The 25,843-nt window shown below is 55.2% G+C and overlaps 1 protein-coding gene across 1 annotated transcript in view; it reads right to left on the bottom strand.

The window, feature by feature from the left end:
- ZC3H3 (zinc finger CCCH-type containing 3) overlaps positions 1–20,454 on the bottom strand; it is an 82,376-nt gene extending 61,922 nt beyond the window's left edge. The window contains exons 1-3 of the mRNA XM_045561335.1: positions 20,310–20,454; positions 17,534–18,851; positions 15,606–15,802 (exon numbers count right to left, since the gene is read on the bottom strand). Coding sequence (XP_045417291.1) covers positions 15,606–15,802; positions 17,534–18,851; positions 20,310–20,397 — 1,603 coding nt within the window. The 5' untranslated portion in view covers positions 20,398–20,454. The remainder of the gene's footprint in view (positions 1–15,605; positions 15,803–17,533; positions 18,852–20,309) is intronic.
- Positions 20,455–25,843: the final 5,389 nt, after the last annotated feature.

Raw genomic sequence — 25,843 nt, 5'->3', positions numbered from 1 at the left:
CAAGTTTACTCTTGAAATAGAATGTCACACCCCCAGTCTCAGCAGAGCCTGGATGGCTGCAGCCGTCACTACCACTCATAACAGGCCTTTAAACGTGCCACGCACAGTGCCTGGTGAGGACGGCAAGCACTGCATGGAACAGGTGGCTCTCTCTGACTAAAGGCCTATTTCCTTTGGGTCATTAAAAATGTATTGTCCTTTGATTTCAGCAAGAGCCCTGTCCCCAGCAACTGAGCAGCCACCCAGCCTAGGCCTTCACGCACACTGGACCTGAGCCTCCTCTAGGTCGCCAGCCGCAAAGGTGCTAGAGACAGGACCCTCATCCTAAGAGTCCAGGGTGCTAAGGGTGGAGGTGGGCAATGGTGGCCCAGAAGGAGCCCCTGCTTCCTGGACGAGCACACTGGTGGGCAGTACCCAGCCCAACCACCCAGCCCATGGCACACAACAGCCCACATCCACTCTGGGCCCCCGGGGGCTGGGGGAAAGGCAGACATACAACGTGAGGGCGCCTGCTTGCAGTGCCAGTGGCTAAGAACCAGGCGCACATCCAACATGGGACAGTTTCAGAGCACTCCCTGCTGTGCCCCTGCAGCTCATGTCTTTCCCAGTGGTGTCCAGAAGGTAATTTCAGGGACTTTTGCCTTTCACAGACATCCTGGTAGAAAACCCAGTGGGGAGGGTGGCCACTGAAGACTCTCCCGCCCATGAGCCCCCTTTCCTACTTAGAGAGGAAGGACTGCCTCAGGACCACCTGCAGCTATCCCATAGGTACCCGCCTGGTGAGCTCACAGGGCTGAGGGAGGCCACAGTTCAGAATTCCAAGTCATGCCCTGCCCTGCTCAGGCAGGCTCTCTCTGCCAGCTGCAGGGGCACCCCCAGCTGTTCCCAAAGCCTGCTCGGCCAACTGGGCTCCAGGGAAGTGGCCGCTGTCCCACTTGGCACCACCAGAAATGTGTTCTCCACAGGCTGCCCCAACCCACCACTTAACTATCACTTAATAGATGAGGGAAGGGCGACCAGCACAAAGCTGTCAGGATTCCATCACAGATCCGTGCAGGTCGGACTGTGCTGTGAAGAGACACAATAGGCCACAGAGCAAAGGTGGGTCCAGGGGCCGGCAGCAGCCTGTCCACCAGCCCCAGGAGAGAAGACTGCCCCTTGAGTTCCAGACACACTTGACACCTCCACAGGGGCAACCCCTTGGGGTGAAGGGGAGAGAGCTGTCCTCTCTGCACTGGTGGCTGCGTGGCCCTGCTGTCTAGCCCCCTGGGGGAATGGGAAGCAATGGTAGAGCAGTAGCTTGCTCCCACCCACAAGACTCTCCTGGCAGGGTGGCCTGCCAGGCTCCCTGAGCTGGACACCTTGTGCCAACACTGCCCCGACCAGCCAGCAAGCCTAGTGTGGCCTCAGTGAGGACCCCTCGGTCAAGGGCACCAGAAAGGAGCTTGGGATGCTGCGGCTTTTCTCTGAGGCCAGGGCTCCTTCCTGCCAGTGCTGGAGACAGACACTTAAGCAAACCAACAAATAACTGGACACTTAATGATCAGACACTGCTCTGATATGACAACCAGAATTTATGGATTTCCTTCACAAATCTCATCTATTCTGTGCATTTAGACCAAATCTTGAAATTGGAAGGCTGTGAGACCTGAGGAGCCTGGGCCAGGCAGGGCAACACTAGGGCAGCTTCAGCAGGTCTCCCATCAGGGCTCAGCCTGGTGTGGCTCCTCCAGGAGCTGTTGAAGGGGCCTCCTGCCAAGAGTGGGGGTCCCTGACGGCAGAGGAGGCATCGTTAATCATCCTGGAGAGCTGCTGCCCTCCATGGACATGAGAGGGAATAGGAAAGTAGGAGGACCATGGAGCAGAAGGTCACACTGGACACAGGCTCCTTCTCTGGATCCCCACAACCTGTCCAGAAGCTCTGACAGATGAAGAGGGATACACGGTCTGGTCCTTTCCAAAACAGCTGTGCCCACAGACCTCATGTAAGGAACCCCAGAGCACAGAAGTGGAAGGGTCTCAGCTTGGAGCCCGGGGGGGAGGCCCATCCTTGGGGCCCACCCTGAGGGGCTCCATTCACATCAACATGCCTCCAGGAGGAGAGGGACCAGGGGGCTGCAGTCACCAGGAGGACCAGCCAAAGTGACTCGGCCCTGGGGAGGGGATGCTCTAAGTGAGGGCACCACAGACAGCCCACCAGCCAGCAGGTGCCCAAGGCAGCAAGCACAGTAGGGCCTCGGGCACACGCAGGTGGGGGGCCCAGCTCTTCTCTTGGTTGCTGGACTGACAGCAGCACTAGCCCACCCTGGGCTGCAAGAGCCAGAAGTGAGCTACTTAACAGGCCTGAGACCCACCCTGGCCTGTCCTCACAGACCCCTGGGGGAGAACAGGGATAAGGCCAATCCTCCCCACCCTTTCCCAGCTCACTCAGCACCCACACAGCCCTCTTTGCAACCGGGCAGGCCCCGAGGTCCCAGGCCAGGAGGGGCATCCCCAAGACAGTCAGCTCTTGTCAAGGGCCTGGGTTAGAACTGGAAACCACATCTCACTCCCTCACATAGCCCTGAGCACCACTGCCCTGTGGCCATCCCAAAATCCAGGCTCTCCCTGAGATTCCCTGAGGGGCCTGCCAACAAGCACTGCCACCCCAGCTGTCACTCAACCCCACTCAACAACCCGCCTCCCTGGGCTGGGTGCACATGCCAGAGGTTCCTCACTCAGAAGTGGCCAGCAGCCGCTGCCACCTCTGCAGCCCAGCCTCCACTGCCCCATGCCCCACAGCAGACTTGCTCAGCTTGGCTAAGGCAGGCTTTGCATCCTGACTGGGCATGGCAGCCCAAGGCCTCTCCTAGGGCCTGAGGCTGGAGCAGGGAGAAATCTGCAGGAGGACAGTCACTGTCCAGAAGCTGCCCCAAAGGACCCCAACCACCAAGCAGCCCTCTCACCACTATGCCCTAGAAATTTGTCAGAGGCCACAGGTCAGTGAGCTGCCTGTCCATACACAGGTCACCAGGGCTCAGAAAGCCCTTCCTCTCCCACCAATCACGGACAGCATGAGAAGGGTATTCCAGCACACCCATCCCTTGGGTGGGAAAGTGGGCCATGAGACACAGGGCTTTTGGCCAAGCTCCCACCACCCCACTCTGGCACAGACCTCACCCTGCCAGGCCAGCCTGTACAGCATAGAGAGCCCTAGAGGCAGAGCCAGAGGCTGCTGAGGGAGTCTTGTGCCCAGTATGGCCCCTTAGGACCTACAAGAACCAGCTCCCTGAGTTCCCCACAAGCCACCCAGGGCCCATAGGGCCACAAGCCAGCTAAGCCCACCCAGCCATTCTCTGGGCAGGACACCATCCACGGGCCCAAGAGGTTGCGCTCAGGCCAGCTCCCCGGGCAGCCTGCTGGGCATTGCCACTCTGGACACACGCTCTCTACACTGTTTTCAACACTACAGGCCCTGTCTCTCCTGTCTGGAAGAAGATGACATCATCTAGTTGCAAAGTATCTCCAAACTCTTCATATACAATATCTACCACTTAATACATAATAACCAGATAGATGAGCAAATCAGATTTGACCCAAAACTAAGAGAAAAAGCCCAGAAAACGAATAGACAAGGATCCAGGTAATTGAGTAGACTTAAAAAAAAGATTAATATGGTTTTTTTGCAGACACAGACTTTTTTTTTTTTTTTTTTGAGACAGAGTCTCGCTCTGTTGCCGGGGCTAGAGTGCCGTGGCATCAGCCTAGCTCACAACAACCTCAAACTCCTGGGCTTATGCGATCCTACTGCCTCAGCCTCCTGAGTAGCTGGGACTACAGGCATGCGCCACCATGCCCGGCTAGTTTTTTTTTTTTTTATATATATATATTTTTTTTTTTAGTTGGCCAGATAATTTCTTTCTATTTTTTTTTAGTAGAGACGGGGTCTCGCTCTTGCTCAGGCTGGTCTCGAACTCCTGACCTCGAGCGATCCACCCACCTCGGCCTCCCAGAGTGCTAGGATTACAGGTGTGAGCCACCGTGCCTGGCCCAGACATAGACTTTTAAGAAATGATTACTGTGTTCAAGGGTTTAAAACATCGTAAATTTTGGCAGAGATCTAGAAACTATTTAAAAAGACAAATGGAAATTTTAGAATTTAAAAACAATAACTAAAATTATAATCTCAAGGATGAGTTTAGTAGCAAATTATACAAAGCTGAATATAAAAACAAATAAACTAGAAAATAGGTTATAAGATTATACAAAGCTGAACAGAGAATGAACCAGAAAATAAGTTAGAAGAAAATATCCAGATTTAAGCATGGAGAGAAAAGAATTGTAGAAAGTAGAGAAAAGAATATGTAAAACATACAAGATATGGTGAAAAGGTTTGATAAACATGTAGCCAAGATCCCAGCAGGAGAGATGAGAATGCTGCAGAAGCAATATTTAAAGATATACTGGCTGAGAATTTTCCAAAATTGATAAAAACCATCAAGACACAGATTCAGGAAATATTATTATACAAATCCTAGGCATGATAAATTAAAAAGCACACCTAAATGCATCATAGCAAAATTGCTAAAAAAAAAAAAAACCCCAAAACAGAAAAATCTTAATAGCAACCAGAGGGGGAAGACAGACTTATTATCTTCCAAAGAATGACAACTGATTTCTCAGTAGCAACTGCTGACATCAGAAGGCAATGGAATGACACCTTCAAAGAGCAGAAAGAAAATAACTGCCATCCTAAAATTCTTTACTCAGCAAAAACACTCTTTAGAAATTAAAGCAAAAATAAGGCCCGGCACAGGGGCTCATGTCTGCAATACTAGCACTTTGGGAGGCCAAGGCGGGAAGATTGCTTGAGGCCAGGAGTTTAAGACCAGTCTGAGCAACATAGCAAGATTTCATCACTACAAAAATTTTTAAAGATCAGCCAGATGTGGTGGCACACACCTGTAGCCCAAGCTACTTGGGAGGCAGAGGCAAGAGGATCACTTGAGTCCAGGAGTCCAAGGTGGCAGTGAGCAATGATTGTGCCACTGCTCTCCAGCCTGAGTGACTAGAGTGAGAGAGACCCTGTCTCTAAAAAAATAAATAAAGACAATTTAAGATTTTTTTAATTAAAGGCAAAGTCCACCAGGGAGATATAATATAACAATTGTAAATTGGTTTGCACCCGGTAAAGTGATCTTGAAATACTTTTTGCCAAATTAAAAACTAGAGAAATGAACAAATTCACAAGCACAATGGAAGATTTTAACACACTTCTCTATAAGTAACTGTGGAAAAAATAGACTTCCTCCCCACCAAAAATCAGTAAGTATACAGAAGATTTAAACAACATGGTGAATATAATTTCCTCTATAGCACCCTACACCCAACAACTGGAAATCATATTCTTTTCAAACGCACACCAAAGATTTACCAACTGATCATAAGCTGATCTAAGCAAACTTCAAAGTACTGAAATCATAAAGTGCCTCAACAGTGGAATTAAGCTAGAAATAAATAATTAAAAATAACTTAAAAATCCTATGTTTGGAAATTAAGCCAATACCCTTCTAAATAACCCAGGAGTCAAAGAAAAAAAACTGCAATGAAAATTATAAAATATTTTGGGGGAAAACAAAAATAATTAACTTACACAATACAGCTAAAGCTATACTTGGAGAGAAATTTATAACTTTAAATTGCATATTTTAGAAAAAAGAGAGTCTGATGATCAAATATCAACCCTCTGGTCCTGCCCAGCCCTTTCTTGGGTGCTCAGGCTGACTGGCCTGTCTGGGCAGCTGGGACCCTGAACAGGAGCCCCTCTCATCTGCTGCACCGGCCAGCTGCCCCTTTGGGTACTGTCACCCCAACCAATCCCCATTCCCAGTGAAGCCCAGAAGGACCTGGCACGGAAAGGCAGTGTGGCTCTGCAGCCCCTTCCTCTAGGTACCACCCACCCTAGCTCTGACACTCAGACCCTTCCTCTGTGCTGCACAAGCCAAGGGGACAACACAGCTGTGTGGAACAGGGCTGGGGAAGTGGCCTGAGCCAGAACCAGATAACCAACCCTACCCAGGCACGTTTTCCCTTTGAAAATGAAAGGAGTCAGGACACTCAGGCTAAAAAAGAGAACTCCAAAGAACATGTTTCCCAAGTTCCTTTTCAAGCAGTGCCTGTCCCAAGTGCAGTTGCACACCCCATCCTCACTGAGCCCTGGACCCACTAGCTGAGCACAGGGGCAGGCCCTGAGCATGTAGAGGGGAGGGGGCTCCTCTCTGTGCATGCCCCTCAGGGAGCAATGGCAGACTGGGCTCCACAGCCAAACGGCCTTACCCTGCTCTTCCCCACAGGGCCGGAGCACCCCAGATCCAACCTGAGAGACTTCTCTGAGCAGCTCCTCAGGAGGGCTGAGCCCACCAGAGCAGAGGGACAGGTCTCCCCACCTTAGCTACTGCCTTCTCCAGAGCCATCTGAAGGCACCTCCTGGCCCCTACATCCCTGTCTGCCACGCTGAGCCCTGGAGCCTACAGGGGGATTCTGAGGGGACCCCAACACCCCTTCCATTAGTGTCCTGGACTCAACGGGACTAGGCCAGGCACTGCTGCTGCACAGCAGCTCCCCAGAAGAAGCAGCCCCTGGCAAGGGTGCAGGAAGAAGCCTGCCCTGCCTTGGAACACCACGTCCCCACCAGCCAGCTGCTCTTTCTCCTGTGCCCAGCTGTCTTCAGAGGAAAAGAATTCACCTGGAATGCTTAGGACTGTCACGAGAACACCCTCCCAGGCCAGGCAGCTCCCAGTGTTGCTTTGTAGGGCTCACATCCCTGAGTGGCTCTGAGGAGAGGACAAAGTCACTTATCAGCAACCCCGGGCTGCCTGGCACCCAGCATTCTGTCCGCACTCCTAGTCATGTGAAATGTCCAGACCAGGAGGTATGCAGGGGTCAGCTGGATCCCCCAGCTTGGTATGCCAGGTCTATGGGGTGAATCTGTCCAGCCCCAAGTGCCACAGGAAGCAGCTGGCAGCAGAGGGAGCAAGACCTCTGCAAAAAAGGGCCAGGGCCTGAAAGAGCAGCACAGGGACCCATGGGGTGGTGGCAGAGAGGAGGCAGCCTCCTCTTCAGGCCTCCAGCCCTCGCACAGCCAGGCACATGCCCCAAGGTCTCTCAGCAGAGGGCTGTCACCTGCTCCATCATACAGAGGCAACCAGTCACTAACTGAAGACGCCCAGGCCCCTGAGCACAGCTGAGGGATGGGCCAGCAGTGTGAGTCTCCTGTAGGGCTGCCCAGCGCCAGGGCCTGCCCAGTGTCAGGGGGTCCCACACTGAAGCTGGCATGCAGGGACTCTGTGTCCTGGCCCCTGTGCCTCTGCCAACCCGGGACACTACCAGATGGCCTGCTGGGACGGTCATTCAGGACGCAGACGCAGCAGCCAGGGCCATCAGCTGCACCAGATGCTTACCAAGGATGAGAGGAGTGGGCAGGCTGGGGACAGGTGGTGCCTCTGCTCACCCCTTCCCTCTCCTGGCCTGACTCCCGCCGTCTGGAGTCTTCCTATCACACAACCCCAATTCTGCCCTCTGGCAGAGACTGGCCCACTTCAGTGGCATCTGCCTGCAGCTGGCGCAGAGCCCAGCAGGTTGGCACACCCACTGGAGGTGTGCGCGGCCCAAAGAGCCCCATAGGCCACCACAGTTCAAATCCACACCAAGATAGCACAGAGTCCCATCCTGCGGTGCCGACTGCTGCCCTATGGGGGATGGCAAGTCAAGGGAAGGAAGGGAAGGAGCAGGGCTCCAGAAGCCCAGTCCTGTGGCTCCCAGCAGGCTGGGTCTGGACAGGCACATATTCTCCCAAGCCTCAGTCTCCTCCTTGGTGGAGTGAACTCAACGAGTGTGGTGTCTGGGGCAGCAGTTGCTCAGCAATCGTGCTTTGCCTCCTGCCCTCCTTCTGGCTGCCCCACTGTGAGCCCAGTGTCCAGGACAGAGGTGCTCACGGCCGGCTCTGGTCTGTGCTGGGCAGCTGGGAAGACAGTGACAAGAGGACTGCCTTGGCCTATTCAACAAAGAAGCATCCCAGCTGTGCCCAGCCTGAGGACCCACAGTCCACTACAAGGACACGAGTTCCAGCCATCCTGAGAATGCCACTCTTCCCGGGCCGGGAGTTGGGCTGGGCAAGCCCAGGTCTTCAGCTTTGCAGCCCGTGTCACCTCGAGAGCACCACTGTGGCCCACATGCACTCCCATGCCAATTCTTGTGGAATAATTAATTAGCATGACAAACGTAAAATTGGAGGCCTCCAGCGCGCCTGATAATTTATGCAAGATTCAAGGATCGCTGTGGCTGCCTTTCCCAGAGACTAATTCAGCACTTTCTTTTTCCCTTATGAAAGCAGGACTCCAGATTTAACTGCTCACACCCTTTTGTGGGGTTTGCCATAGGAAAATCGAATGGCCCAGCTGCACACCAGTGAGCAATGATGGATCGCAGACCCCAGAGGCGATGGGTAAGGCCTCCCAGATGGGCAATGCTGGCTGCCAGCGGAAAACGGTAGGAATACCAAGCCAGGCCTAAGCACCTACAGCTCCACTCCCTCAATCCGAACAGCACCCTCCAAGGAGAAACAACCCTTAGCCCCGTTTACACATAGGGAAATAAATGCCACACCAAGAACACACGGGGCCCAAATCTCCAGGAGAGGCAACGCCAGCACTGAGCCTGAGCTCATAACCATGATGCTCCCTGGTGTCTCAGCAAATGTCCAGGATGTGAGCACCAGATGCTGGGCTGCTTCCCAGCACCAGAGGCAAGAGACAGGGCACTCAGCCTGTCAGTAGCACTAGGGCCATGAGAGAGTCACCCAGCCCCTCTGGCCCTAGCGCCCTCCCCTGCTGAAATGCAACAAGCCCTCCCTTCCTGACCACCCACCCTGAGCTGGCATCTTGGGGGCCCCAGGTGCTCTTCTTCCCGCCACATCTGCACCTCAGCTGGGGCTGGGTGGGAACAGCCATGCATCCTTGCATGGGGGCTGGGGAGAGGTGCCCTGGGTTCCATACTGCAGCTCTCCAGCTCAACCACAAGGCCAGGGCCCATGCCTAGCCAACTCAGGACAGGAAAGCGGCTGGTACTGCTGAGAGGCTGTTGGGCCAGCACACGTGCCTGGGCCAGGCAGTGACAGACACCGTCACCATCAGGCCTCTGCTCCTGAGGCTCTGTGCAGCAAGACTGGGCACCAACGATGCTCCACATTCCAATCAACAGCCAGCTTCCCAAGGCAACTGCCCAGCTCAGAAGACCGTCCTGGCAGCCCAGCACAAGAGGCTAAAGCCATATAGACAACTACCCGGTGGCCACTCACTGCTGGTGACCCCTCTGCTCCTCACTGTCCCAAATGCCCTCGTTGAGCACAAGTGGTCCACTCTCTGTGGAGGTCAGGGCGTGAGGCTGGTGATGGCGCTCTGCTCCCTTTGCCCATACAGTCTCCTAAACATACTGCTGCTGGCCCCTACCTACCTCCACACCTCACAGGGGCAGGAGCAGCATCCTCAACGAGCACCCTGCTGCTTCTCTCCTGCCAGGCCTGCCAGGTGAAGGTGATGACACTCCAGCATTCCCAGTCCCTGTGAGGGCAGCTAACCTGTCCATCTCCTGCCCTTATGGGGGGCCCCTGTGATGGACTGAGGCCCTTCCTTCTTCCTCAATCCTGTCTTCTGGGTGGGCGTCTCGCCCCACATCAGGAGCTGCAGAGCCTCGAGCAGCTCATGTGTCCGTAGGATTGAGGGGATGCTGTGTGCAGGACAGAGCACTCGCCTGCAGCACTTTCCTAATGGGCAGCATGGACGACAACAAGCAATTCACATGATATGGAAAATGAGGCAGGAGGAGGGGATAGCCCAGCAGCAGGGGCATCTCAGAGGAGATAGGCTGACAAGGCCACGGGGCACCCAGCAGATGCCGTGACTAAGTGGGCATGCTGTAGACATATGAGGGAAGAGTGATCCGGTAGAGGAACAGTACCTGCAATGGCAGGCAGGCACACCAGAGAGGGAGCAGTCTGTGAGAACGCCGACCTTGGCAGGGGCAGCAGGGCTCCCCGTGCACCAGGAACCCACACAACTTTAGAGAACGAGGAGCAATGAGGCTGCTTTAAAGGCTCTAGGAAGGGCCAGCACATTCCCCAGCTAGTGCCTGCTCACTGAAAGCCACATGAGTGTTCAAAGCCATGGCCACAGTGAGGGGTCTGGAATCTGGGAAGGCCTCTGGTGCTGGTAAACTGCCCTCCCCCAAGGCCGTGAGGAGCCATGCCTTCCTCAAGCCTGAGAGACCCAGAAGGACAGAGAGGCCTAAGCACCGCTCCCACGCCCTGCAGTCGGGGGCAGACCCCCGCCAGGGCCTGGAGGGGCCAGCCAGGACTCTGGGGAGGCTACCTTCAGGTTGGCTGGGGCTAGAAGCAGAACCCAGTGCCCAGAGGCATACTGGGTGTGCCTGAGGGGCCCCCAGTCCGCATGGGTCCCACGCTAGGGCTGGGGGAGGATGAGACAGCTACCTAGTGGGCTGTGAGGGGTCCAAGAACTGGGCAGCACAGCAAGGGCTCAGGAGGCTGACAGAGCTCACATGGGCGATTCCCTGAACGTGTCCTCAGAAAAAGTTAGACTTGAAGAATGGGCATGTCAGTCCCCACAGACTCACCCAGGGCAGGGTAGCCCTGCTCACTTAAAAGTCTGGGCAGCCTGCAGGTCACAGCCACCAGCTGTCCACACGTGAGACCACTGTGGAAGCCAGGCCCTTCCTATCCACCACAGGTGTGTCTGGGGGAACACCCCAGCCCTGCCTAGGCCCCACGCTGGCAACTCATCCAGGAAGGCTGCCACTTCCTGGGCAGGGCCCGGGGCTCAGAGCAGGTAGTGGAGGGAAAGAGGGTGGACTATCACCTCCCCAGTGTCCGCCATCCTGGATGGGGAAAGCAGGGGGTCCCTCCTACCCCAGCAGACTTCTGGGAGGTGAGGATATCTCAGCCCACCCTGCCTTCCTTGGCACACAGCAGCAAATGTATCCAAGTGGCTGGTAGAAATCCCATGACTTATTGCCAGCAAGAAGCTCCCCGGTAGGGGCCACAGGGTGGCAGGTGGGAGAGAGGGCCCTCCCTCCCGACCTGGCCTGGGAACCTACAGGCTGGATAGCACCCCAGCACCACCTCTGCACACGGCCAGCCAGGCTTAGCAGCCTCAAGCGGTCACCTCAGGGCAGCTGAGCCACAGCAATGGACCCACGCTGTGGCCAGAGGAGGTGGCCCTGAACCTCCAGGTCCCCACCTCCCCCCACACCAGAGTAAGGGTCCCACCACGGGTGGCTGTCAGCCACAGTGTGATCACTGACCGAGATGATTACATGGGTGGCAAAGTGGACACCATTTTTGAGATCCCCAAAAGGTCTTCCTCTTTTTTGCCTAAGTGCCTTTTCTAGCATTGGCCCACTGGAGACAGATCAGATCAGGTCTCTCCTGCAGCTCCCAGCACCTGCAGCTCCCCCAGGCTCTCAGGGCCCTTTCTCAATCTCTTATCTCAATCCCACAGCTACCAACAGACCCATCCCCAGGAGAAAAGGGAGGGAAGAGATGGGAGGCAAGGGGCACACTGACAGCAGAGGGGAAGACTCCAGGAGCCCCCTGCCCCATCCCTAGCCAAAGTCTGACTCCAGGCCCAACCACCTGCAGGCCCAGAGAACTATGGAGAGGGAAGGAGTGGCAAGGAGGGGAGGGAGACACGAAGGAGTCAGGTAGGAACCTCCCTAACACTCTCAGTCCTCAACGGCCACTAGCCTGCTGAACAATGCAGTTTTGAATTCAATTAAAGCGATTATCTGTTGTGCCAAATAAATTGTGTACAGCATATATCCTGCGGCACTTTACACCTCTGGGCTCATTATTCCCTAACTGTTTCCTCCTGTTTATGCGCTCTCAAATTAAATTGCTGATAATATGCGCCAAAATAAAAAATGAGCACACCTTGTCCCAAGAAAATTGATTCTCCCTTTTCTTGAACTGGCGATTGCCAGGTTTTATATACTCTGTTCCTGGTGATCATTAGTAATTCAATTTTCTTTTTATTAGCCCCCTTATCTGCTGAGCAATATAGTGGCAGGGCTGACCTCTTTCGCACGGGTAAATGTTTAAAATCTTTTCCCTGATTAATTTTGCCAGTTAAGAAAAAGAGGAGAAATGGCCCGGCTCTTAGCCATCACAATGAATAAAGCTTAATGTTGATTGTGATGGAATTTCTAATGCCAAGGAAATTGATTGAACGCAGCAATTACGCTGCAATAGTAACTCAAGGGAGATGGGATCGCTTTCTCCTGGCCATAGCCTTTTGGTTATTTAAAACAATCCAATTTGCAAGGATAATTATGTATTAGCGTTTTATCTGCCACTTGAAATGAACAGGGGAGTTTCGATACTGGCCCAGCATTAGCAGGTTATTGCTGCAAATTACTTGATATCTGCTTTCTTTCACATAAAGAGGAAATTAGGCGATCAATTACCAAAAAAAAGGCACACTGAAGGGATAGGAGGTGCAGGCATGCCCTCTGCTGGCCACAGCCACAGGCATTTCCGGAAGCCTCTCTCCTCCCTGGCAGAGATGCCCATAGGTGCTCAAGTCCCTCCCTGGACACTGGGACACTGCCACCTCCTCAAAGAGGAGAGCAGGAGCTGGGCTAATCGTTTGCTGGGAGAGAAATGGGGAAAGAGAAGACTTTGCCCCTAATGAAGGGGCGGCCTCAGCCCTGACCCCACCCATGGGAGGCCCTATTGTCCAGCAACCATACCTTCCTGGAGGCCAGAATGCACCATCTTGACAAGATGGCAACACCCCCAGCCACTGGAGCCCTCGGCCACCCAGGAAGGGCCAAGGAAAGTGCCAGAAGGGCTCATTCACTCACCAAAGCATCTATACCATTAAATGCAAAAAGGTGTTTTGGAGGCCACCCAGAGAGGTCTTTCCTGCCCAGGAACCAAGGAAGCCCTGGCGGGGCTCAGGACTGACAGGCCTAAGCCCTGGCGGGGCTCAGGACTGACAGGCCTCAGTTCTTGGGCAGGCAGGGAGGGAGATGGCAGGCCTTGCAAGAAAGAGCCTGGGGGAGCCACACGCCGACTTCCTGGGGCCAGCCAGGGTCCATCAGGCCCAGCCCAGGATGTCTGTCCTCACCCCATCCCCGCAGCACACGCCCTGGCCAAGCCCATCGCCTGCTGCAGTCTGCCAACCACAGCCATCTCTGCCTGCCTGGGGTGTTGCCGTGGCTGTTTCTGGAGCTACCTGCCATACCAGGATGCAAGCTCAGCAGCTCACTGCTCAGCATATATCTTCTGTCGGCTCCCTGCCCTTCCTCCAATGAAAGGAGGAGGACTCCTCCTTGGCCTGGCATCCACAGCCTCCCGACTAATTGCCTGCTCCAAGCCTGCTGGACACCCCTGGGGCCCCTGACACTACCACCGCATGTCCCTGAGTACAGTGATGCAAATCCCAGGTCCCTCCTCTGGCACCCCCTGGCTTCCCAACATAACCAGAACCAAGCCCCTTTTCCTTACTGTGACCAAGACCCTTCCTCATGATCTAGTCCCCTCCCCACTGGCTTCCTCCCCTCCACCCTGCACTCCTGGGTGGTGCACCAGCCCCATGGACTTCCTTCTGCTCCTGGAATACATCAAGCTCATTCTCACCTCCACCCTGAGCCTGCAGAGCTAAGTACTCTTTGCTCCTCTCCTGACTTGGGTCACCTCCTCAGAGAAGCCCTCCCAACTGCCTGGCCAATACCAAGCACCCTCCCTGCAGCTTGCCTGTGCTACCCTGCTTCCTATTCCCAAGAACGCTCACACCACCTGGAAGATCCTGCTGCCTGTTTACAAGTACTCAGGTGGCCCAGTGGACCTCCAGCTGGAGTCTCCAGCATCCTCATCCTCTCACTGCTGTGTCCCTGGGGCTAGCACGCTGCCTGGCACAAAGGTGCTCAGCACACTGAGGCAGCCCCTGGGCCACCCACTGCTCAGCAGACGGAACTGATGACCTCTGAATCCCACAAAACTCTGCCTGGCTACTCCCGGCGGGGCCGGGGGCGGGGTGGCGGTGCTGCAGCAGCTCACATCTGCAAGAGGCAGCCTCTGCTGTCCCGGCCTGCACACCCACCTCTGCTCGAGGTCTCAAGAAGGAACAGGCCAGTCACAGCACAAGTAGACAGGGCTGCCCCTGCAGACAGTAACTCCTGGCAAGGTCCCCATGCAGCTCTTCCTCTCACCCAGCCTGATTGTGAAATCTGCAGGCCCTCCACCTCCTGGGGGATCAAAGCTGGAGGCCCCCTCAATCCCTCCTCCCTAACTGGACACGGAGCACCTGCCCACTGTCCAACCCCCTACCCCCCTCTCTCCACTCCCAGTCAGTCCTGCAGCCCAAACCCCACCCAGCTACCTCGCTGCAGCCACCAAGGACCGCATCAGGCTCTGCTTGTACCCAATCACCCAGGATGAAGTCCACAGTTGCCCTGGTATGCAGCAAATGTCAACCAACTCAGGACAGCCTGCTAGCCAGTACCCACAGCCGCACTGCCTCATGTCTCCCATGCCCCAAATCCCAGCTGCATGGTCTCCTTCAGGCTCCACCTGGGACCCCGAGCCCGGCCCTCCCATGGCAGCCCCCACACCAGCTCTCCGCTCTGCTCAGCACCACTCTTCCTAGAGCCTCCTCAAAGCCTTCCTAGACCAGCTAGGGACAGTGCCCTCTGCTGGGGACACTGAGTGCCACACAGCACCCTGGTCATGAGCACCACTGCCCAGGGCCAAGCTTGTCCCCAAACACCCCGTCTTTTCCAGCTGTCTCACATATGAGCTGGGGAATCCACCCGCCCTTGTGTGCCTCAAATGCTCAAAGGAGAGCCACAGGACCAGGTGCACCCAGATAAATCCCAGCTCCCCACACCAACACCTGATGGTGTCTCAGGTGAGCACCATCCACAAGGGCTCCAGACCCCTCACCAAAGATCCCCAACAACACTCCAGCCTGCAGGCAGCTCCCCCAGTGTGTGCTGGTGCCATCACCTCACAGCAGGGGCAGGGTGGTCCTCAAAGGGGCCATACCCCACAACCTGCAACCTGGGGCCCACCCAGGCCACCACAAGGGGCTCTCAGGGGCTCAGACCAGTTCTTTCCATACGAGATTGGGCACATTCAGGGTGCTGTGGCTATATACCAGACAGGTCTTTTCAGCTGCTCATAAACCACATGTGACTCAGAAAGTGAATGATGCCAAACCCTCCCAGGCCAGCACCAGCCAGGGCCTCTTCCTCCCCTCGGGTCTGAGTGGCCACCACCCTCTCCTCCCTCAAGAGGGATGCAGCTGGGTCCACACCAAGGGATGTGCAGAAAAGGTCATTACTCGCCTGCCCAGCAGCATGTCCACTGCCCAGACTGCAGGGCACATCAGCCGGGACCCTCTACTCTGCCCACCAGCCCACCATCCACTGTCTGCCAATCAGAGCCCTCTGGGGCCAAGGCCCTCTGACAGCACAAGGTGCTGGAGGGGCACGTGGGGCTCCAAAGCGGGTGCGACCCACAGCTTGTGCCCAGCCCCTCCTCCTGGACATACCTTCCTTGGGAGGGAGGTGGGCCCGGCTTGGTGGCAGGCGGCATAGCTGGTGCCTGGTGACCTGCACGAGGCCCTTGGTGGGGGTCTTCTTCGGAACGGGGCTGCTCTTCCCCCGGAGGGCCTGTTTCCGCCGGAGGCTAAGGTGGCTCTTGGCAGTGGTGGCAGGTGAGGGGCTGCTCTTCTTGTCCCCAACAAGGCTGTGGAGACAAAATGCAGGCTGCTCTCAACAGGCTCCCCAGGCAGTTCTGCCTATCCACCCTTCCTTACCCAGATCCCAGCTTGCAGCATGGGAACAGCCCCAGGGGCAGGCCAAGCTCCTTCCGAGGCCCTGCCTTCCCCATCAGACGCAGCCAACTAACTGTTGCTCTGCTCCCTCCCTTCCAGACCCACAATCCCACTAAGGGGATGGCACTAAGGCAGGCTGTCGCTCCCCAGGGAGAGCAGAGGAGGGGCCTTGGCGCCTGATCCCTGCCCAATGTGCCCACCCCCTAGCTCCCCAGGCCAGATGAGGACCCACGTGGGACCAGGGGAGGCAGTGACAGAAGGACAATGTCCCCAGGGAAGGGCTGCCACCAGCCCTACATGGCCTTTCCCAGCCCTCTCTGTAAGAGGGGCAGCTTGTCCAGGTTCCCCTCCCCACTTTCTGGAACAGAGGAAGCCACCAGCACGGTTTAGAGCAAAGCTGCCACCCAGAAACAGCTAGGCATGCAGGGGGAAGCCCATATAATTCAAGACAGCATCTGTCTGGGTGACCAGAACCAAAGGGAATGAGTTTACCCAGAGCCAAAGACCAAGGCCAGACCTCAGGAAGAACTTCCTGAGGGGGATTTGCAAGGAGGTGCTTTCTACAATGGCACGTGCCACCGTGTCTGATGACAAAGGCAAGCCCTTTGCCCAGCTGCCATGCCCAGTTACCTGCTGCCCTGATGAAGTCCCTAACCCTAGGCCAAGCACTCTGGGCTATGACAGCATCTTAGCGTCTCATCGTAATTTGGGGGGGAGGGTGGCTAGGAAAGTGATGTGCATTCAAGGTAGTGACTTGGCCTGGTCACCTGGCCACCAAGGGGGCAGCTGGGACGTAATACCAATCTGCTCCCTCTGGGGGCAAAGACCACCTGCAGCCTCAGCACTCTACAATGGTGTCCAGAGCCCAAAGTCAGGAGAGCCTAGGAAGCTGCAGCCCACCAGCCCCCACCTGGGCCTGCCTGCTGCAGCCCAACTGGAGCAACCCCCAGCCTGGGCCCAGTTGGGGCACCCACCAAAGGCAAGGCCTCCTGGAGCCCAAAGCCCTGAGCCTAGGGCAGAGCAAGAAAGACCATACACCCCCAAGCCGTGCCCAGGGCCCCAGTCCACCTCCCAGCCCAGACACAGGGCCTGTAGCTCTCAAGCTGCCTCACCCTCCAGCAGACACATGCACCCTACACAGGTCTGTGGGGGCTGCTCCCCTGGCACCTGGCCTGGCATAAAGCCATCCATATGTGAGCCCTATGCAGCTAGAACAGAAGCCAGAGGGCTTCTGGTCTCTCACCAGCAGGAGAAAGGGTGGGCCTGCTGGCATCACAAGGGCCAGGACTCCTGCCTCCCCCTGGCATTGAACCACCCCGAGCCAAGCCTCACACAGCCTTACAGGGCAGCAGTACTCCCTGCTTCATTCCTTGCTGGAAATAGGAAACACAATCACACACAAAGCTCCAAGCTCAGGCTGACACACCAGTGGTACCAAATAAACCCACCAGGAGACTTCATCGCCTCCTCACCACCTCCCCAGCTATGGGCCTGCCCACCCATTCTGCAGACCAAGAAGGGAGCACAGGCTCAAAGATGCACAACTGCTCAAAATTCCACAGCTCAGGGGACCTTACTGTCCCCAGCCCTGACCTGACCTGCCCAGACAGGATGCTGTGGTGGCAGCAGGTGGAGACTCCTACCTGGTACTTCCCCGCCTCCGGATGATCTTGGTGCGGCTCCTCACTTTGTAAGCTGAGAGTGAGCTCTCGCCAAAGAGAGGTTTCAAGCTGCTAGATCCCACTGCTGGTCTGTCCCCTGGCGGGGACCTAGAGGGGACTGGGGAGAGCTGGGAGGTATGGTCCTTGCTACCAGCCTCTGACTGCCAACGGAATGAGGAAGAGGAGGAGGCGGAGGGACTGGAGGCCTTCCACTTGTACTTGCTGGGGGCTGGCCCCAGCTTGGAGGACGTGGCTGGCTTCCTGGGCTTGGCCTCTGGGTCAGCTCTAAGCTGTGGCTTCTCCATCTTGTCTGCTGTGCCAAAGGGGTCTCCGCACACATTCTCTGCAGCTGCTCTGGGGCTGAGGGCCCTCCGACCCCCCCGAGGGCTCTTTGCTGAGGCAGCCACCCATTTGTAGTTGTTTTTCCGGAACTTGTTGGTTCTACATGACACAAGCAGTGAGGACTCCCGGGCCTGCCTGGGTCCTGAGGCAGGTCTGGCTGGGCTTACCACTGAGCCAGAGGGAGCTGGCTCATCTGGGTGGCTGGCATTCACTCTCCCCTCCCCAAGGAGCTGTGCGGCACAGCTGGCTGCAGAATGAGGGCCCACCTTCCGACCCAAGGCCATGCTGGAGCGCAGGGGTAGGACAGAGGACAGGAAGCACTTCTTGACAGCAATCGCACTCTCACTGACTGTCCGGCGGGGCTCCAGGGAACTGTCACCCACAATGCCCACAGACTTCACCACCCTGGGCTTGCCGGGCTCCTTCTGGCAGACCAGAAGGGGGTCCTCTGCACTGCAGTTACCCCTGGCTCTTCCTGGCCTCGAGGGCTGTAGCTGCCTGACAGGGGGGTCACCCTCACCTTCCTGCGGTCTTTGGCCATTCCAGGGGTTGTCCTCATATTCTTCCAAAGAACCCCGCTGGGCCCCTGAAGCACTGGCAGAACCAGACTTGGGTGGTGGTTTAATTTTGATGACCATGTTCTGATCTGGACTGAGCTGGACCTGTCTCTCGAGAACATACTGCTGGGTGTCTGGACTCTGGCTGCTCCCAGCCCCAATAGGGAGTTGCACAGCATGGTCGCCGGGTGGGTCTGAGGACCCCAGGGGCCGATTCACCAGAGAGTATTTCTTGCGCCATGCAGGCCCCTGGTGTGAAGAGAAGCCCCTCCGGCTTGAACGGGGGTAGCGGACACTGAAGGTCCTGCCACTGTGGTAAGGGGGCGGCTGCCACCGGGAAGCAGCTGAGGTGCCCGGGGCAGGGGCATTGCCATGGAGGTTTTTGTAGTCATCAATGAGACCTGAGAAGACAGAATCACAGGCTCAGTTAACCAGAGGGTGTGAGTAAAATCACCAACAATCATGACTACCCTGGATAGGCATCAGCTGGAAAGATGCTCCCAGGCCCCATCGCACTCCTGAGCCCCTGCCAGTTTCAGGAGGGACAGCCGGCATTACCTGGGACACTGACAGTTCAGCCCAAGTCCCCTGGGCCTGTAGCTTCCATGAGCCCATCCCCCTCAGTTCTACTTCAATACTTCTGCCCGCTCATCCAGAAAAGGTACCCCTGTGGCAGAACAGGCTCTATTTGCCATTCTACTGGGTCCACTACCCTTTGAGGGGAAGCATCACTCAATATGAAGAAACCAGCAATACTCCATGCTGTAATGCTTCGACCAGAGGGGACAAGTAAGCCACAGAGGCCCTCTGGCTTGCTCACAGGGAGATTATTAGGACTGCACCTAATAATCTCCACTGAGTGTAACAGAAGTGACACACCTAGCCACTCAGTGCTGGACATGAGGGGGAAAAAAATACTAGGAACATGGGCCATTGACCTGCTAGATGACAGGCCATTCTACCTACAGAAGGGGAGAGAACTGATGGGCTGGAGTCCTTATGTAGGGGGCAGACACAACCACAAGGACTTTCCAAATAGGCCCTTAGATAGCTGTCCTGGTGCAGGAAGGCAGGAACACAAGCATGAGCTAGAACAACCAGGGATGTTCTAGGACTTAATCAGCAAATCAGTAGCCAGCCTCTCAGTTATCAACACTCCCCCACCACATGTCCTACCCCCCAACGCACAGAAAGCCATGTCCAGACCTGGGGACACCTTAGGGCAGGTGTGATGGAAGCCCAAGAAGTGGCCCAAAGTGGAAGGCAGCCCACCCTCTCTTCCATACACGCCTTCCAAATCCTTAAGTCTTCTCGTGAGAATAAAAGGAAAGTGGATTTTTTTTTTTACGTTTAGAAAGACCAACTTGGCTTTAAAAAATTTTAAAGTGTGGAAGCTGAGGCCTGGGGAGTCTGGACCTGGAATGCCAAGGAAGTGTGACCTAGAGAGAAAAAGAACATCAAAACTGGGCGTCGGGGAAGAACCGCGCGCGCCGGAGCCGGCTTTGGGGCGCAGGAGCAGGGGGCCAGTCCTGCGCCCCGCCGCCGGGCGCCGGGAGCTAGGGTGGGCGCCGGATGACGCGACCGCCCGTGGCAGGGAGGGGGCCCGCCACCCGCCGGTTACTAAGCGACGGCCCCGCCTCTACCGCCGCAGCCCTAGAAGGGCCAGCAGCCTTTCCCTGACGAAGCCCGGGCAGGGGACAGAAACCAGGCCGGCCTGCAAGCCTCTTGGGGTCCCAACCCGAGCCGACTGTCAGGAGGACGCCGGCGGAGAGCGACGCCCTTCGGGAACGGGGGCGGTGCCCGTCGCGAGGTGAGGGGGAAACAAGGGGACGCGCGCCCGGGCCTCCAGCCCGACCCACCCTGTAGGAGGCGGATCTGCCGCCGTAATTGCTCCTTTTCCTCCATCTCCAGAGTCCACGACGCCCGGCCAGGCCCCCGCGACGTCATAGCTGCGCGACCGTCTCCCCGCGGGCGGGGCGGGGCGGAGCCGAAACCGCGGAGCCGCTGGGGAGAACCGAGACTGCCCGCGGCGGCCAGCCGTCTCGGCAGCCGGACATACCAATAACGCGCCGTCACCGCGGCAACGCCTGCGGGAAGGCGGGGCCGCGCACGCTCAGAGCGAGGAGTGTGACGTCACTGGTGAGTGCCGGGAAGTGGTCTGGTCCCTCTGAGGAGGGCTGGGCGGTTTCGGGGGCTTGTGTGCGCCGGGGCTACTGGGCGCGGGGCCGGCATCTGTGCGCCTCGCAGCCCGTACTGCCGTTCCTCCACACTCTCTGCCTGGAATTACGCGCTGGGGGCTCCACGGGGCAGACCTGTGGGAGAAGGGCCGGTTAATAGTTACTCTTGATCCAGGAGTCTCTCTTAACGCTCTTTCTGTGGCCAGAGGAGAAGAAAACACTCGGAGAACAAGGTTCCCTGGATAGACAGGTTGAGTTTGTGGAAACATGACAGACTGTGGTTTGTCAGTGGAAACTTGTGTCAATCCTTGTGCGCCGTTGGTGGGAATGTAGATGGTGCTGCAGTACAGAAAATAGTATGGAGGTTCCTCGGAAAGTTAAAAGTAAATTTACTATATGATCCATAAGAATGGAAATCAAGGACTGAAATATATACAACTATGGTCATTGCCACATTCACAGCAGCCAAAAGGTGGAAACAACCCGAGTGCCCATCAGTAGATGAGTGGATAAACAAAATGTGGTGGCCGGGCGTGGTAGCTCACACCTGTAAATCAGAGCACTCTGGGAGGCTGAGGCGGGAGGGTTGCTTGAGCTCAGGAGTTCAAGACCAGTCTGAGCAAAAGCTACAACCTTCCTCTACTAAAAATAGAAAAAATTAGCGGGACGTGGCCTGTAGTACCAGCTACTCAGGAGGCTGAGGCAGGAGGATCACTTGAGCCCAGGAGTTTGAGGTTGCTGTGAGCTAGGCTGATGCCATGGCACTTTAGTCCATGTGACAGAGCAAGACTCTGTCTCAAAAAAAAAAAAATAGTGGTATATACATACAATGTAATATTATTCAGCCTTAAAAAGTAATGAAGCACTGATACATGTTTTCATGGATGAACCTGGAAAACATTATGCCAAGTAAGATAAGCCAGTCAGAAAAGGACAAATATGGTATGATTACACTTATATCTAGAGTAGGCAAATTCTTAGAGACAGAAGGTAGATTAGAGTTTATTGGGGGTAGGGGGCAAAGGAATGGGTAATTATTTCTTAATGGGTACAGAGTTTCTGTCTGGAGTGATGAAAAAGTTTTGGAAATAGGTAGTAGTGATGAGTTGCACATTGTGACTCTAATGTCACTGAATTGTACACGTTAAAATGGCTAAAATGACAATTTTTATGTTGTATACATTTTAATATAGTGAAACAGAATGTGTCTGCCACAGACATGCACAATAAGGAGTGTTAAAGGCAATTTTAAAGGCCAAAGATGATACAATAAATATGGAAACTCAGACCTACAAGAAGAAAGAACATAGGAAATGGAAAATAGATTAGTAAGTATAATTTCTTCATCATTCTTATTTTCTTTAAAGCACAATTAAATAGCTGCAGCAAAAATAATAAAAAGGTATTGGGGGCTAGGTGTGGTGGCCCGTGCCTGTAATCCTAGCACTTTGGGAGGCTGAAGCGGGAGGATTGCTTGAGGCCAGGAGTTCAAGACCAACCTGAGCATGAGTGAGAACCTGTCTCTACAAAAAGTAGAAATACTAGCTGGGCATGGTGGCTCACTTCTGTACTGCCAGCTCGGGAGGCTGAGGCAAGAGGATCACTTGAGCCCAGGAGTTTGAGGTTGCAATGAGCTATGATGACACCACTGCACTCTAGCCCAGGCAACAGAGCAAGACCCTGTCTCAAAATTTTTTAAGAAATGGTATTGGGGTTTATAACATATGTAGGAGTAAAATGTATGGCAACAATGGTGAAAGGATTCACATGCATTGTGCCTCTGAAGAAGCATCTGCTCATGCAGTGAAGGGCACAGCTCCCAGCCTGCCTCTGTCCCCCTCTGGGGTCCCCACCCCAGGTGGCTAGTGTTATTCCACTTAATATAAATGACAGGCACTGCAAGGGCTTCTCTTTTGGTGGTGAAGGGCATGCCAGGCTGGAGAGGGCCAGCTCCCAGAGCAGAAGGACAAATGGAGGCTGGGAAGGCCAGGCAGTAGAACAGGCTGACTCAGGCTGAAAATTTCGGGGCAGAGTCCCAGCTAGGAATCCCTCCTGTCCCAGAAGGCTTTGTGGAGAAGTGAACTCTATCTGAAGCCATCTCTGCCTCCTGCTTCTGTGCTGACCCCATTCTAAGTTCCACCCAGTCCTATCTATCTCCCTCCCCCACTGCCAATCCCATCTGAACCTTTAGCTGGAGTTTCTGCCTCTCTCCTTCCAGGAATTCTCCACAAGGCAGCCAGAAGCACCCCAGGGAGTGGCTAGGGGACAGGCCTGTAGGTGACTCGAGGGTGACCATCTGCCTGGACACTGTAAGATTCTTAGGCCTTGGCCCAACTCAAAGGGGAGGGGAGGGGAGGAGAGATCTCCAAGAACAAGTGTGATGGAATTTCCCACCAGGGGCCTTGAAAAGCACTTATGCATTGGACTAGACCTGTCTTGTTTCCCTTGAGACTTCTGTGACCACCACCTGTGTATGAGCCAGGGCTGGCCTGCTGGAGGACGAATGGTACATTCCCGGTGCTGCAGTTTGTTCCCTGCTCCAAATTCATATGTTGAGATCCTGACTTCCAAAGTGATGGTGTTAGGGGGTGGGGTCTTTGAGAGATGATTAGGTCATGAAGGTGAGCCCTCATGAGTGGGACCAGTGCCCTATGAGAAGAGGCCAGAGAGCTAGCTCTCTTTTTCTCCACCATGTGAGGACACAGCAAAAGGGCGGATATCTGTAAACCAGGAAGTGGATCCTCACTGAGAACCCGACCATGCTGACACCCTGATCTGGGACTTTTAACCTCTAGAACTGTGAGAAATATTTGTTGTCTAAGCTGCTCATTCTATGGTGATTTGTTATAGCAGCCCAGGCTGACTAAGACACCCAGTTTAATACCACTGACCCTCCTGACAAGCAGTCATCTGCCAAACGTGTGAGGCCATTGATTGGCAGCTGACCATAAAGTCAGTGAACCCAGAGGATCCCTAGCAGAGCAGGTATATGCCATCTCAGCTGAGCCTAGCCTAAATTACCAACTCCCATGATTATGGGCAAATCAGTGGATGTTGCTTTAAGCCACTAAGTTCTGGGGTGATTTGTTATACAGCAAAAACTGCTGAATTCCTGGGTTTAGCAGTAAAGCCTATTCTTTTCTGTATTAGGTGAATTCTCTACTTCTGTAGTACTGGGGTGGTAGGAGAGGCTCAGCCACTTGCTGAAAGGGGGCAGGGTTTGTGGATCTGTCTTCTGGGGTTGTGAAACTGTAAATGGGATGTGAGCACTCAGTTAACTTGCTAAAACTGATCTTGGTGGTTGCAATTGAAACTTTGTGTTGCACCTGAAACATCTTTGCCTATCAAGTGGGCAAAGATGAAAACAATCTACCTTCAGTGCTAGCAAAGGGAGTAGAATCTTGCTTAAACTACTTGCCTTGGATGCTGGTGTAGCCTTTCTGAAGGGTAATTTGCTGCATCTTCTGGGCCAACCATTTCATGGCCATCTCTTCCCCAGTGATCTGGGTTTGCTGGCAGCCCAATCCCTCTTTGATGTATTTGTGCTTTTTTCTTTTTCTTTTCTCCTTTCTTTCCCTTCCCTCATATAGCAGGCACAATCTCTCTCTGGGTTCTTTCTTCCCTTGGTACACCTTCCCATGGGGTTATCCAGCTGGGGGGGATTTCTATCACAGACTTTCAGCAAACAATGAACCGTGAGGGCCAGCCATCCCTGCTGTCCCTTGTGGTGGACTGCTCCCTCCCTTCCCACAGGAGTTTCTCTGACCCGTCTCCTAGCACCTCGTGTTCTCCCCCATGTGCCTTCACATCCAGCTTCCAGCTTTTTTCTCCATCCTGTAGCCCAAACAGCCTTCTTCCTTGCTGAGCTACAAGCTACCCCCTGCCAAGCAACCCCCCAGGTGTTCCCTGGCCCTCAAAGCACTTCAAAAGGCTGCCCTGGACACCCGCCTCTCTGAAGGGGGTGGGGTATAACTGAAGAGAATGCAAGGTAGCCATACTGAATGCACTTCTATTGGGATGTGCCCAAAATGTCGAATCCTTTGTGAGCTGTTACCAGACCCCTATCTTATTGCCCTGCAAAGTACTTGCCTGCACCCAACTTGGGGAATTTCCCATCCCCATCTAGGGGTGCAGCCTGAAACCACAACCCTTCCAGCAACCTTCCTTGCCAGGTGGGAGATCTGCATGCAGGGTGCAGTCAGATGACCTTGACTCCCCAGGCCCTCTGGTGGGAAAAGGTGGTGGACAGGCCAAGTTCAGGACCCCATGGATGTCCCCTTGCCCTCTATCATGGAGGCAGGCAGCAGGAAGTGACTGTGGGAGAAAACCACCCTAGGGGACCAAGTGGGTCCCCTTCCACCCCAGCATCTCACCCACCCAACCCCCACTGCAAAGCCCCTCAGACCCACTGAGCCAGGTCCTTTTGGAACAAAGTATGTTTTGTTAGTCTTCTGTCCCTAGGCCAGGCATTTCACCAGGCTCTCAAGGACCATGAGGGTGGATGAGGTGACTCTCGTGGTGCCAGTCTTCCACCTGCCGAAAGTACTGGGCAAATCTTGGGGGTCCCCACCTGTGTGGAAAATATACCCTACACCCAAAGCAATGCCTGGATTCTGGCAGTAACAGCTTCCAGCAAAGTGAAGAGAGACCCAGAAGCCCCCCTACTTGGGTGGGGCAAGGTCAGTGTCCCCCTCCCTCAATTTCCCCACCTGGCCCAGGGCAGGAAATGGCAGGCTTCAAGGCAGGGACCCCAAAAGGAGACAGGATGGGAGAGGTATGCCAGGAAGGGGCGCCTGTAGATGGGCCGTGGGTTACCTGTGGGCAATTTGGACCCCTAACCACCTCCGCCTAGCCCAGGAGGGGGCCGTGAGCCATGGGCCGAGACGTTTCCTTGAGACCCCTGTCAGCACAGCTGGACCGTTTTCCTACCCTCCTCCTGAATCCTGGAGCGCCTCTGATCCTGACACCCCACTTGCCCAGCCCCCATAGCCAGCAACCAGCTCAGAGTGGACCCAGCCACCCCAAGGACCTGAGTTTCCACCCTGTATGCACCCCAGGAGCAAAGAAGTGGGGCAGGAGGAGCAGGGAGAAGAAAGGAGGGGCAGGGGGACAAGTAAAGGCAGTGGTGCTGGCCTCTCCTATCCCACCCAGCAGGTCAGACAGGGTCAGGGTCTGGGTGGCTCCGGCCTGCACTCGGGGGGCCCCGAGGATTCTCT

The sequence above is a fragment of the Lemur catta genome, chromosome 9 (assembly GCF_020740605.2).
Source record: "Lemur catta isolate mLemCat1 chromosome 9, mLemCat1.pri, whole genome shotgun sequence".
NCBI classification, from domain to species: domain Eukaryota; kingdom Metazoa; phylum Chordata; class Mammalia; order Primates; family Lemuridae; genus Lemur; species Lemur catta.
The sequence above is the reverse complement of the archived record's forward strand: the minus strand, read 5'-3'. Positions and strand labels throughout refer to the sequence as shown.